Genomic DNA, 12240 nt, shown 5'->3' with positions numbered 1-12240 from the left:
ATTATGATTACTTTTGCATAAGGGGACCTAATTGCTGCAGCAAAATTTTTTATGAAGGCTATTCTTTTTCCATTGAATTACATTTGTATTTTTGTCAAAAAGTAGTTGTATAAATAAGTGGGTCTTTTTCTGAACTCTCTATTTTATCCCAGTGATCTATTTGTCTGTCTTTATACCAAAATTAACTACCTTGGTTATCATAGCTTTATAGTAAAGCTTAAATTCAGGTAGTGTTAGACCTTTAATTTTGTTCTTTTTTTTTTAAAAAAAATTGTTTTTAGCTATTCTAGGTCATTTGCCTTTCCATGTGAATTTTAGAATCTGCTTGTCAGTTTCTCAAAATTATGCTGGAATTTTAACCAGGATTGAATTGAGTCTATAGATGAATTAAGGGAGAATTAACTTTTTAATTATTTTCAATGTTCTAGCTCATGGTATATCTCTCCATTTATTTTGTCTTTTTTGTTTTTCCTTAACAAATCCTGTAGTGTTCATTCTAAAAGTCTTTCACGTCTTTTTTCAGATTTATCCCTAAGATTTTAATACTTTTAATGCTTTTATAAATTGTTTGATTCTTAAAAATTTTGATCTTCAATAATTTGTTGCTCATATAAATGTATATATAAATATACATTTAATTTTTGTATATTTATCTTGTATCATGCAAACATGCTAAATTTACTTTTTAGTATTTTTATAGATTTCATCAGATTGTCTATAAATCATGTTATCTGTGAATAAAGATGGTTTAATTGTTTTTGTATGTATTTTATTTATTTTATTCATTCTTATTACACTGGCTATAACTTCTAGTATAATATGGAATAGAAATGATGAAAGGTAATATCTTTGTCTTTTCCTTGATCCTGGAAGAGGAGCATTTAATCTTTGGTAATTGAGTATAATGTTAGCTATAGTTTTTCATAGATACTTTTTATTAGGTTAGAGAAGTTTTCTTTTATTCCTACTTTGGCAAGAGCTTTTAATCAGGAATAGATGTCAGATTTGTCAAACGTTTTTCTGCATCTATTGAGATGATTTTTCTTTTTAATTTTTTTGAATTTAGTTTTTTAAAAAATCCTGGTCATATAGTAAATTGCATTGATTGTTTTAAATGTTAAATTAACCTTGCATAACTGGGATAAACTCCACTTGATCAAAATATATTACCTTTTTATCTATTATTGGATTTAATTTGTTAAAATTTTGTTTAAAATTTTGCATCAGTTTTTATGAGGGACAGTGGTCTTTAGTAGTCTTTTTAAAATTTGTCTTTGTCTTATATTTATAGGTAATCATAACCTCATAGAATTATTCAGAAGTATTCTCTTATTTTCAATTTTCTGGAAGAGTTTGTGTAGGGTGGGTATTATTTCTTACTTAAATGTTTGGTAGAATTCACTGATGAAGCCATCTAGGCTTTTAGGGTTTTTAATTAGAAGGTATTTAATTACAAATTCAATTTTTAATATACGTTGGGGCTACTCAAGTTGTTCAATTTAGTATCATAAGGGTTTTTTTTTTTTTAAAAAAACTGTATTCTATTATTAACTTCTTAATTTGTATAGAATCAGTGGTAATAGCACCTTTCTCATAGTTGATATTGATAACTTGTGCCATTTTTTCTTGATTACTCTGCCTAGAGGCTTATCAATCTTATTACTGATCTTCTCAAACAACCAGCCTTTGATTTCATTCATTTTTCTCTAATGTTTTTATTTTTACTTCCTTGATTTCCACTCTTTTTTCTTTATTCTACTTAGTTTTGGTTTAAATGACTCTTCTAATTGCTTTGCATGGGAGATGAGGTCATCAATTTGAGACCATTTTGTTTTCTAATGTAGGTGTTGAGTGGTATACATTTTCCCCTAAATACTTTTTTTAGAGGCATCCCACAAATACTGGCATGTACTTTCATTTTCATTCAGTTCAAAGTACTTTCTATGTTTCCTTTTGATTTCTTTTTTCATCTATGAGTTATTTAGAAATGTTATTTTTCAAATATTTGGTATTTTAAAGAAATATTTCTGTTATTGATTTCCAGTTTAATTTCATTTTAACCAGTGAACATTCTTTGTAGGACTTTAATCCTGTTCAGTTCATTGGGACTTGCTTTATGGTCTGGAGTATGATCTACCTTGGTAAATGCTCCATATGCACTGGAGAATAATATGTATTATGTTGTTGTTGGGTGGCATTTTTTTATAAACAGCAATTACATCAAGTTGTTTGATAGTATTGTACAAATCTTCTATATCCTTACTGATATTTTGTCTTGAGCAGCATTGAAATCTCTTGATTATAATTGTACATTTTTCTATTTCTTCTTAGATTTCTATTCATTCTTGTTTCATGTGTTGTGAAGCTCTGTTGTAACGTTCGCAAACATTTAGAATTGTTATATGTTCTTGATTGATACTATTATCGTCATGAAATGGTAATTATGTTATCATCTGAAACCTACTTTGTCTGATAGCTTTCTTTGGATTAGTGTTAGAGTGGTATGCCTTTTCCATCCTTTTACTTGTAACTTGTTTATGCCCTTATATTTCAAGTGCATTTCTTACAAGTAGCATACAATTGGATCTTGTTTTATCCAATCTTACAAATTTTGCCTTTTTTTGAGCATGTAAATTATATATTAGGTTGGTGCAAAAGTAATTGCTTTTAAATAAATTTACCATACCTTTAAAGGCAAAAACCACAATCACTTTTGCATCAACCTAATAGTATAAAGTAAATAACATAAACCATTTTATGTGATTAATGTTCCCTTCTGCTAGTTCTATCATTGCTGTCATTTTTGATTGATTAATTTTTCTCTTCTTTGTGGGTCATATTTTTCTACTTCTTTACATGCCTGCTAATTTTTTATTGAATTCCAAATATTACAAATTTTAACCTTGTTTTGTGCTAATTATTTTTGCATCCCTATAAATAATCTTGAAACAAATTGCTTGAAATAATTTGATTCTTTAGGATCTCGTTTTTAAGATTTGTTAGGCAGGACTGGCAAAGTGCTCAGTTTGATGATAAATACTTCCCGCTCCTGAAGCAAGACCCTTTTTTTGTGCTTTACTCAGTGACTAATGAATTATGAATATTTCAGTCTGGCTGATGGAAACAAAGTGTATTCCTGGTCCTGACCACCAGAAACTGTTACCTTTAATCCTTTTTTTAAAAAAAATTATTTATTTATTTATTTATTTTGAGACAGTCTCTCTCTGTCATCCAGGCTGGAGTGCAGTGGCGTGATCTCAGCTCACTGCGATCTCCCCCTCCCGGGTTCAAACAATTCTCCTGCCTCAGCCTCCCAAGTAGCTAGGATCACAGGCGCCCACCACCACACCCGGCTAATTTTTTTGTATTTTTAGTAGTGATAGGGTTTCACCATGTTGGCCAGGCTAGTCTCAAACTCCTGACCTCAGGTGATCCATCCGCCTCGGCCTCCCAAAGTGCTGGGATTACAGGCGTGAGCCACCGCACCCGGCCACCTTTAATTCTTTTGGGTGTTTTCTTTCATGGTCTCAGGTAGTTTCCTCAAATGCATGTGTTGATTATTACTCATCTGAATACTCAAGCGAAGCACACTGACAATTTCCTTGCCTTGTGCAGCCTTCTCTGGCACTCTGTCCTGTGGTTTCTAGCTGTCTTTCAGAGTCTAAGCTTTTTCCCAACTCAGCATGTCCACTGGACTCTGGTTCAGTCTCTCCTTCCTGTGCCATGGCCTGGACTCTCTTAAAGCAGCGAGCTGGGATAATCATAGGTCTTGCTCTGTTGTTTACTGCCTTTCATGGATCAGTATCTTACATTGCTCGATGGCCAGTGGCTGGTATTTCATCTTGTCTGGAAGCACAAGTCAAATTAGAAAGATTCCTAATCATCTTTTTTTTTTTTTTTTTTTTTTTTAACATTTTCAACCATATTAGGTGAACTACTCTAGCATTTTTCACTTTCTTAGATTTGTCTCTTATAACCAGTTTGTAATTAATGTAGGAAATGTCTTTTTATTTAGCTTTTCCTGAGGAATCTCCTTGTTTTGAAGAAAACATGGATTGGAAAATCATCAGTGATAATTATTTTCAATTTTTGAATAACTTACTCAAGTCTCCAACAGCTTCCATATCCAGGTAAGTTATCAGAATCCAACTTCTAGGTCTCGATTTAATTATCATCTGAAGATAATCAAAACCTAATTATAGGATATTCACTCTTTAAAATTTATGAGCCTGATTTAGATATTGACACAATCTTTCATATGAGCTGTTCAATAAATATTCCTTTAATAGAGTGTATGACTCAAGTATCAAGTTGTTTAATAGAATATATGACTCAATGGATTTTGAAAGGAAATACAGATCATAGTAAGAAGATTTTCCTTCAATAATAACATGATTTATAATAGATGCTCCAAAAATAAGGTATTTGTTTTTGAAAAATTGTCTTAGCTGGTTGCCTAGAGTTTAAGCAAGAAGTCAATACTATAGATTCTGCTAGTTTCAAAGACTCTTGGGAGAGAGAAGTGGTCTTTGGAACTGAATTTGTCAGACTATTTTCTGCTGTCCTATTTCAGCACATGTATTGAAATGCAGATTTTTATGTATGGTTATGAATAGTGTGTCCAGTTTAAAGGTATACTCTGTTATTTGTGGGGTGTATTGGAACATGATGGGAGAAATGTTTTGCATAAGAGCAGTAACTCTCAAACTTGAGGATGGATTAAATCTGTGAAGATTGCTAAAAATAAAAATGTCTGCACCTTGCCCCAGACATATGAAATCTTGCTCTGTGTACAGGACCCATGTTTCCATATATTTCACACATTCTATAGGTGGTTCCAGTGCACACCAAAGTTGGAGAACCATTCTGCTGTATCTGTCTAGAATGGGGATTAGTAATTCCTATGGAACTTCTTAAGCCCAGCTATTAGTAGGAACAGAAGAAAGGACAATGGGATGGACCTTCTAGAGAATCAATTTCTTGCCTATGTCAGATCTTTAATTCCTCTTTCCTGAAAGCCTCAAAAATTTAATAGCCCTGGAAAACCAGCACAAAACTAGTCTATATGTGCACAAGGACAGGTTTAATTTTATATTTGTAGACCCATAGCAGTTGACACAGTGTCTTTCATCATGGATAGTAGTAGATAATTAGATGTTGATTTAATGAATTAAAAATCGCTGAACATTAAGATCAATTTATATTAAGAAAGCTGAACTTGAAATGACAAAACCTGGGTCATCTCCTAGTCATGCCACATAATAACAGCTTGAATCTGCCAATTAAAAAAAAAAAGTTTCTTTTTTCATGAAAGGGAAATGATGTGTACTTCAAAAGGCTGTTGTAGGGATTAACTAAGATTGTAGTTGTGCAAGTGCTTTATAAACTAAATTACTAGAGTAATATAAAAACATGTGGCAATAATTCTATTAGTAGTACTACTTCTACTTCAATTTATTATTCTATTGCTATTCCGTAACCCTCTCAGTTCCCAATGCAAATAAAGACAGTTTTATGTTCTCCTCTATCAAGGCACAATGACTTGGATGGTAGTTAGGCATCTATTCTTAGGGAGGGTTGGATTTAGACAAGGTTTATGTTGAATTCCTAATAGAACTTTCCCTTTCCTGATGGGATTTTTTTTTCCCCAGGAATTATTTCAAAGAGGCCATTCTGTCCTAAAAATAACAACTAACTAAATTAAGACTATATTTTTGTGTGGGGTGCTCAGGTCTCAGCTATCAGGGAAGTAAACAGCATTCTTGCCTTTGATAGGTCTTATGTCTGTCCTATGTCAGACAGTGTGTTATACAACAGGAGCAGAGGGTTAAAAAACTTAGGAAGTAATTTACCCTTTAAGGCATAAATAGCCTATAAAGGTCAAAAATTCCTTACCCACAATTCTGAACTCTTACAAAGTCTGAAAATAGAGGCTTTTCTTATTGTTGACATCACAACTCATTCAGCAGAGATTTAGTATGAACTGATATGAAGCAGTTTCAAGTGTATTATCCTGTGTCACGAGATCATTCACAGGTCTCACTGCGGAAGTGTTAATATGTTGATGTTCAGGGCTGCCCCAGCCCTCACTGAGATTCATGAATACACATCTGACACCTGTACCATGCTACATTTCTAAAGGATGAACAACATCCTGAATTCTGAAACACATGTAACCCCAAGAATATCAAAAGTGGACTTGTAACTTCTGAGTTAGTAGGAGTTAGTTCCGCAAGTGTGGATTTCTATTACAAGAGGGGACTTACGGTGTCTGAGTTGCTCTTCTGAGAACTCTGTATTTTAAAATTAAACACGTGGAGATAAGTTACCTCATATATAATAATGAGTTTCTAACAGTAGGATGTATACAGTATTGTTGAAAGAGCACTGGAATTGCCTTCCAGGACTGGGAATGCCCACACCTTGCTGAAACCATACAGGCATGGTTTCTAATGCACTCCACTATTTGTGCTACCTTTATATGCCAAGACGTTTTGAAATGGAATTAAATCCTAAGATTCTTCTGGCATAAATGGCAAACTTATCTTTAATAATCATACATATTATTATTAAATATGCCGGGGAAAAAATTGAGAATGCATTCTTTTTGGTGGTAGGAAACATTTTAAGCTAAATATATATAGCTTCATTGTGCATTTCTAAAACACTTTCAAATGCTCACATTAGTTTAATTTCTGTTGGAAATCATGTTGTCTATTAAATGTTTCATTTGTGTTTTACTATCAATAAATGAGTATTAACTTGGAAATTTGATAAATCAAATTTATTTTTTATTTTATACTAAAATAATTCTACTACTATTACAGGGCTTTAAATTTCACAAAGCACCTTCTAATGATGGAAAAGAAGTTGTACACCCTTGAGGATGAACAAATGAACTTTCTTTTATCATTTGTGGAATTTTTTGAGAAATTATTGTTGCCTAATCTTTTTGACTCCTCCATTGTTCCCAGTTTCCATAACCTCCCATCTCTCACAGAGGATATTCTGAATATAAGTTCTCTGTGGACAAATCATTTAAAAAGTTTAAAGAGAGACCCATCTGCCACTGATGCTCAGAAACTCTTGGAATTTGGCAACGAAGTGATTTGGAAAATGCAAACTCTCGAAAGTCACTGGATAAGGAAGGAACCAAAAAATCTTTTGAGATTCATGGAATTAATAATTTTTGAAATTAATCCCAAATTACTAGAATTATGGGTCTATGACATTTCAAAAGGAAAAAGAGCTAAATTGGAAAACTTCTTTACACTTTTAAATTTTTCTGTCCCAGAAAATGAGATTCTGAGTACAAGTTTTAACTTTTCCCAGTTGTTCCATTCAGATTGGCCTAAATCACCAGCTATGAACATAGATTTTGTACGTTTGAGTGAGACTATAATAAATTGTCTCCATGAATTTGGATTTTTGGAGCAGGAACAGATCTCAGAAGCTCTGAACACAGTCTACGCTATCAGGAATGCATCTGATGTTTTCTCAGCCCTTTCTGAACCACAAAAACAAGAAGTTGATAAAATTTTGACTCACATACACCTAAATGTCTTCCAGGACAAGGATTCAGCTTTACTTCTGCAAATTTATTCTTCATTTTACAGATATATTTATGAATTATTGAATATTCAGAGTAGAGGCTCTTCGTTGACTTTCCTTACACAAATCTCAAAACACATTTTGGATATCATAAAACAATTTAATTTCCAAAACATCAGTAAAGCATTTGCATTTTTATTTAAGACAGCAGAGGTTCTTGGGGGAATTTCTAATGTATCTTATTGTCAGCAATTGCTTTCAATTTTTAACTTTTTGGAGCTTCAAGCCCAATCCTTCATGTCTACAGAGGGCCAAGAACTGGAAGTGATCCACACTACTTTGACAGACCTCAAACAGCTGCTAATAATTGATGAAGATTTTCGTATTTCTTTATTTCAATATATGAGCCAATTCTTCAACAGTTCAGTAGAAGACCTATTGGATAATAAATGCTTGATTTCGGACAGTAAACACATTTCTTCCACAAATTATTCAACAAGTGAGGAGTCTTCATTTGTTTTTCCATTGGCACAAATTTTTTCAAACCTCTCAGCAAATGTCAGTGTGTTCAACAAGTTTATGTCCATTCACTGCACTGTTTCATGGCTTCAAATGTGGACTGAAATCTGGGAAACCATATCTCAGTTATTTAAGTTTGACATGAATGTTTTCACTTCTCTTCATCATGGTTTCACTCAGCTTTTGGATGAATTGGAAAATGATGTGAAAGTCTCTAAAAGCTGCCAGGGAATATTTCCCGCCCATAATGTTGCTAGACTCATATTAAATTTGTTTAAAAATGTAACTCAAGCCAATGACTTCCATGATTGGGAGGACTTCCTGGATCTCAGGGATTTTTTGGTAGCTTTAGGTAATGCATTAGTTTCAGTAAAAAAACTTAACTTGGAGCAAGTTGAGAAATCTCTTTTCACCATGGAAACTGCCCTGCATCAGTTGAAGACATTTCCATTTAACGCAAGTACAAGCAGAGAGTTTTTAAATTCTCTGCTTGAAGTTTTCATTGAGTTTAGCAGTACCTCAGAATATATAGACAGAAATCTAGATTCAATAAATGACTTTCTTTCAAATAATCTCACAAATTATGGAGAAAAATTAGAAAATATCATCACTGAGCTAAGAGAAGCAATAGTATTTCTTAGAAATGTATCACATGATCGAGATTTGTTTTCCTGTGCTGATATTTTCCAAAATGTTACTGAGTTTATTTTAGAAGATGGCTTTTTATATGTAAATACCTCACGGAGGATGTTACGTATTCTAGACATGTTAAATTCCACATTTTCCTCTGAGAACACAATTAGCAGGCTGAAAGGATGCATTGTATGGTTAGATGTCATAAACCATTTGTATTTGTTGTCTAACTCCAGTTTTTCACAAGGCCATCTTCAAAATATTTTGGGGAATTTCAGAGATATAGAAAACAAAATGAACTCTGTATTAAAAATTGTAACTTGGGTGTTAAATATAAAAAAACCTCTTTGTTCATCAAATGGCTCACATGTAAATTGTGTAAATATTTACTTAAAAGATGTAACTGACTTTCTAAATATTGTACTTACTACAGTCTTTGAAAAAGAGAAGAAACCTAAATTTGAGATTTTATTAGCTCTTTTAAATGATTCCACAAAGCAAGTAAGGATGAGTATCAACAACTTAACAACAGACTTTGATTTTGCATCTCAGTCCAATTGGAGATATTTTACTGAATTAATTCTAAGACCAGTAGAAATGTCTGATGAAATTCCTAATCAGTTTCAAAATATTTGGCTTCATTTAATAACACTGGGGAAGGAATTTCAGAAGCTTGTAAAAGGTATTTACTTTAACATCCTGGAAAATAATTCCTCTTCTAAAACTGAAAACTTGTTAAACATATTTGCCACCGGTCCAAAAGAAAAGGATGTAAACAGTGTAGGCAATTCCATTTATCACTTAGCTAGTTACCTTGCCTTCAACTTATCTCATGACCTCCAAAATTCACCAAAAATAATAATTTCACCTGAAATAATGAAAGCTACGGGTCTTGGTATTCAACTGATAAGGGATGTGTTTAACTCCTTAATGCCTGCAGTTCATCACACTAGTCCACAAAATGCAGGTTATATGCAAGCTTTGAAGAAGGTAACTTCTGTCATGCGTACTCTTAAGAAGGCAGACATAGACCTTTTAGTGGATCAGCTTGAACAAATTAGTGTAAGCCTAATGGATTTCTTTAAGAATATCAGTAGTGTGGGAACTGGCAATTTAGGGGTCAATTTGCTTGTTGGCTTGATGGAAAAATTTGTAGACAGCTCGCATTCTTGGAATGTTAATCATCTGCTGCAGCTCTCACGCCTGTTTCCTAAAGATGTTGTGGATACTGTGATAGATGTGTACTATGTGCTTCCTCATGCTGTAAGGCTCCTGCAGGGAGTACCTGGTAAAAACATCACTGAAGGCCTCAAGGATGTCTACAGCTTTACACTCCTTCATGGCATAACCGTTTCAAATATCACCAAGGAAGACTTCGCAATTGTGATAAAAATTCTTTTGGATATAATTGAATTAGTATCAGATAAGCCAGATATTATTTCAGAGGCTTTAACTTGTTTTCCTGTGGTTTGGTGCTGGAATCACACAAATTCCGGGTTTCAGCAGAATTCAAAGGTAGACCCCTGCAATGTCCATGGGCTCATGTCTTCTTCCTTTTATGGCAAAGTGGCCAGTATACTCGATCATTTCCACCTGTCTCCCCAAGCTGAAGATTCACCATGTTCAAATGAAAGCTCTCGAATGGAAATAACTAGGAAGGTGGTCTGCATATTTCATGAATTAGTGGACTGGAATTCTATTCTTCTGGAGCTCTCTGAAGTCTTCCATGTTAACATTTCTCTTGTGAAAACTGTGCAGAAATTTTGGCATAAGATATTACCATTTGCTCCACCTTCAATAAATCAAACTAGGGATAGCATCTCTGAACTTTGTCCTAGTGGTCCCATAAAGCAAGTTGCTTTGCAAATCATAGAAAAACTTAAAAATGTCAACTTTACAAAAGTTACATCAGGTGAAAATATTCTTGACAAACTAGGTAGTTTAAACAAGATCCTTAACATTAATGAAGACACAGAGACATCTGTTCAAAATATTATTTCCTCAAATTTGGAAAGGACAGTACAATTGATTTCTGAAGACTGGAGCCTAGAAAAAAGTACTCATAATCTACTCTCTTTATTCATGATGCTCCAGAATGCAAATCTCACAGGTAGCAGTTTAGAAGCATTATCAAGTTTTATTGAAAAAAGTGAAACACCTTACAACTTTGAAGAACTATGGCCCGAGTTTCAACAAATCATGAAAGACGTAACCCAAGATTTTAGAATCAGACGCCTGCTTTCTGAAATGAACATAGGAATCAAAAGTATAAATTCAGTGGCTCTTCAAAACGTAACTTTGCAATTTGCCCATTTCCTGGAAATCCTGGATTCACCATCATTGAAGACATTAGAAATTATTGAAGATTTTCTATTGGTCACAAAAAACTGGCTTCAGGAATATGCAAATGAGGATTACTCCAGAATGATAGAAACATTATTCATTCCTGTGACCAATGAGAGTTCAACTGAAGATATAGCTTTGTTAGCCAAAGCTATTGCTACTTTTTGGGGCTCTTTAAAAAATATATCTAGAGAAGGCAATTTTGATGTTGCCTTTCTTACCCATCTGCTAAATCAAGAACAGCTGACTAATTTCTCAGTTGTTCAGCTGCTTTTTGAAAACATCCTAATTAATTCGATCAGTAACTTAGCTGGGAATTCTCAAGAAGCAGCTTGGAACTTAAATGATACTGACCTTCAAATAATGAATTTCATTAACCTTATCTTGAACCATATGCAGTCAGAAACCAGTAGGAAAACAGTTCTCTCTCTGAGAAACATAGTAGATTTCATGGAACAGCTTTTGAAAACATTCTTCTCCCTTTTGCTAAAGGAAGATTCTGAGAACAAAATATCTCTTCTGCTGAAAGATTTCCGCAAAGATGTTATTGCAGAGATGAGGTGAGTATACTTTTGCTTTGTGTCGTATATGCAGTTGCGATATATCTCAAACTACTTTATTTTCTGGAGTATAGACATGTCAAAAATGATATTTGTATCTAATACCTTTGAAAGATCTTTGATATAAATTTGTCTTAATAAATATTTTATCAAAATGTCAAGGTAAAAGAATTTTGATTACTGTCACCTAGTAAAATATAAACCCAGTCCAGGGTAATTAATCACATATTATTCTTACATTTTTAGATTATGAAAACAATTATGAATTCTATTTTATATGGATCTGAAAAATTAGTTTTCATAGCTGTACATGTATATACAGGATTGCCATAATTTGAATTGCTATACTAACTGTCTAATCACCAACTTGGGGCTTAAGTATTCTCAGCCTAATGAATGAATCTACTGTGATATCTGCATTTAGAGACATAAAAATTGATAATCACATTATCTCCTTTTCATACATCTTTAAAAATCTCATTTGAAGTTTGCCAGTGAAAAGGCTGGAGGGAAATTGCGATTTATTCCATGATGTCTGTTTTAGTCAAGTTTCAAGCAGAGTAACAAAAACCATCAAAGGATTTAATCCAAGGAAATCAGCTTACACAATTTTGGGGGCTGGCTAAGTAAGTCT

General features: G+C 33.3%; 1 protein-coding gene across 1 annotated transcript in view; it reads left to right on the top strand.

Moving 5' to 3' along the window:
- The window catches only part of ABCA13 (ATP binding cassette subfamily A member 13), a 492269-nt gene that overhangs the window by 92123 nt on the left and 387906 nt on the right, over window positions 1–12240 (top strand). Inside the window, exons 16-17 of the mRNA XM_054496702.2 lie at window positions 4016–4130; window positions 6828–11606. Coding sequence (XP_054352677.1) covers window positions 4016–4130; window positions 6828–11606 — 4894 coding nt within the window. The remainder of the gene's footprint in view (window positions 1–4015; window positions 4131–6827; window positions 11607–12240) is intronic.

Source organism: Pongo pygmaeus, chromosome 6, assembly GCF_028885625.2.
Source record: "Pongo pygmaeus isolate AG05252 chromosome 6, NHGRI_mPonPyg2-v2.0_pri, whole genome shotgun sequence".
Classification (NCBI taxonomy): domain Eukaryota; kingdom Metazoa; phylum Chordata; class Mammalia; order Primates; family Hominidae; genus Pongo; species Pongo pygmaeus.
The sequence above is the reverse complement of the archived record's forward strand: the minus strand, read 5'-3'. Positions and strand labels throughout refer to the sequence as shown.